Source organism: Colletotrichum godetiae, assembly GCF_030913485.1.
Source record: "Colletotrichum godetiae strain CBS 193.32 chromosome Unknown BDP55scaffold_6, whole genome shotgun sequence".
Lineage (NCBI taxonomy): Eukaryota > Fungi > Ascomycota > Sordariomycetes > Glomerellales > Glomerellaceae > Colletotrichum > Colletotrichum godetiae.
In genome coordinates, this window is record NW_026851254.1 from 1,634,016 (window position 1) to 1,635,276 (window position 1,261).

General features: G+C 51.5%; 1 protein-coding gene across 1 annotated transcript; it reads left to right on the forward strand.

Annotated features, from left to right (window-relative positions):
• Window positions 1-882: 882 nt before the first annotated feature.
• On the forward strand, window positions 883-1,261 carry BDP55DRAFT_531321 (uncharacterized protein; the record flags this gene model as incomplete). The annotated part of the gene is made up of 1 exon (XM_060567846.1): window positions 883-1,261. A coding segment is annotated over one exon (379 nt), but the record flags the coding sequence as incomplete, so codon positions are not given.

Sequence of the window (1,261 nt, forward strand, 5' to 3'; positions counted from 1 at the left end):
TGTGAGGGGTCAGACGTGGCGTGGTAGTGTCCTAGCCTGCAGGACCAAACGCCATCCAAGATAAGCACTAAGACTAAGTGCTGATGTTTGCGTAATTGGCTGCTGGTGTGGGTCTCCAGGGTGTCCAGGTGCATAGTAGGAAAAGGCAACCCCGTCACTAGTGCAACAGCCGCAGGACAATAAGCTCCTTGTATTGCAAGTCTCTTGACCCTCTGGGACCACTTCTGCCAATGAGATCAAAGCATTATCTACGCGTCGGAGTATGCCATGCCTCTTGGATTACCGATCTACTTTAAATTTAATAAACCACAAGGTTGGAGATGACTAAGATGCTACTACTATATACGTGGTCCTAGGTCTACGCTCCTTAATATTCTCAACGGTAGGAACGGGGCTTAAGGCTATGGCCACATGGCGGCGTGTCTCGGTTCGGCCCGCTCCATGAAGGGCCCTTATTCGTCCAAAGTCAGGATGACTTTCAGACGATCGAGCGTAGAAGACAGGGCAGGGACACATCGAGATTCCGACCATCAAGCAAACGCACGCAGCCAACTCTGTATATGCAGACAGGGGGACGTAAGCAAGTGGCATAAAATGTAGACTACACTTATCGCCGCCGTTTGTGGACGTTGAAAAATGCAACGTGGGTTTACAATAATGCACGAGCACAGTATAGAAGTAATTTCTGACTTTGGTTGGTTACAGAGGTCATACATAGCAAGGTTGCATAGGTTTATGAACGATGCGGATGGCAGGGCCTGTATGCCTACAACCAGATCAATGAGCTGGGATCTACGTTTCAGGGAAATTCAGTCGCCGAGGGTGATACGCTGGTCATCAGCATTCGTATGTGTTGTATGATGCCCTAAGCTTCACTCACTAACTTGTGGGGCAGGCCTAGCGTCGGAGCTTCTAGCACAGAAATACTCCCTGCCTCAGCCGGGCGATCGAACAAGTCCTCTGGCCATGTACGAGAGGGGAGTTTTCGATGAGATGGCAGCGAGAGCGGCCACTACGTCGAGCGGCCATAGAAGCGAAGAATTTAATGCGGCGATCCTTCCTCGCTGCCGAACCATGGTGGAAGCTATCGGACAACGCTTAGCCTACGAGGCAGCACTGCGTCCCGGCAACGTGGTTCCGGAAGTGCTCGATCTCTTCGAGAAATGTTGTGTCCAGGAAGACGCCAGTTGGCACGTCGAGCATCGCAATGACAGCCGGGCACGGATCTGGACAGCAGAGGAGAGGGCGTTTACTAATTTGA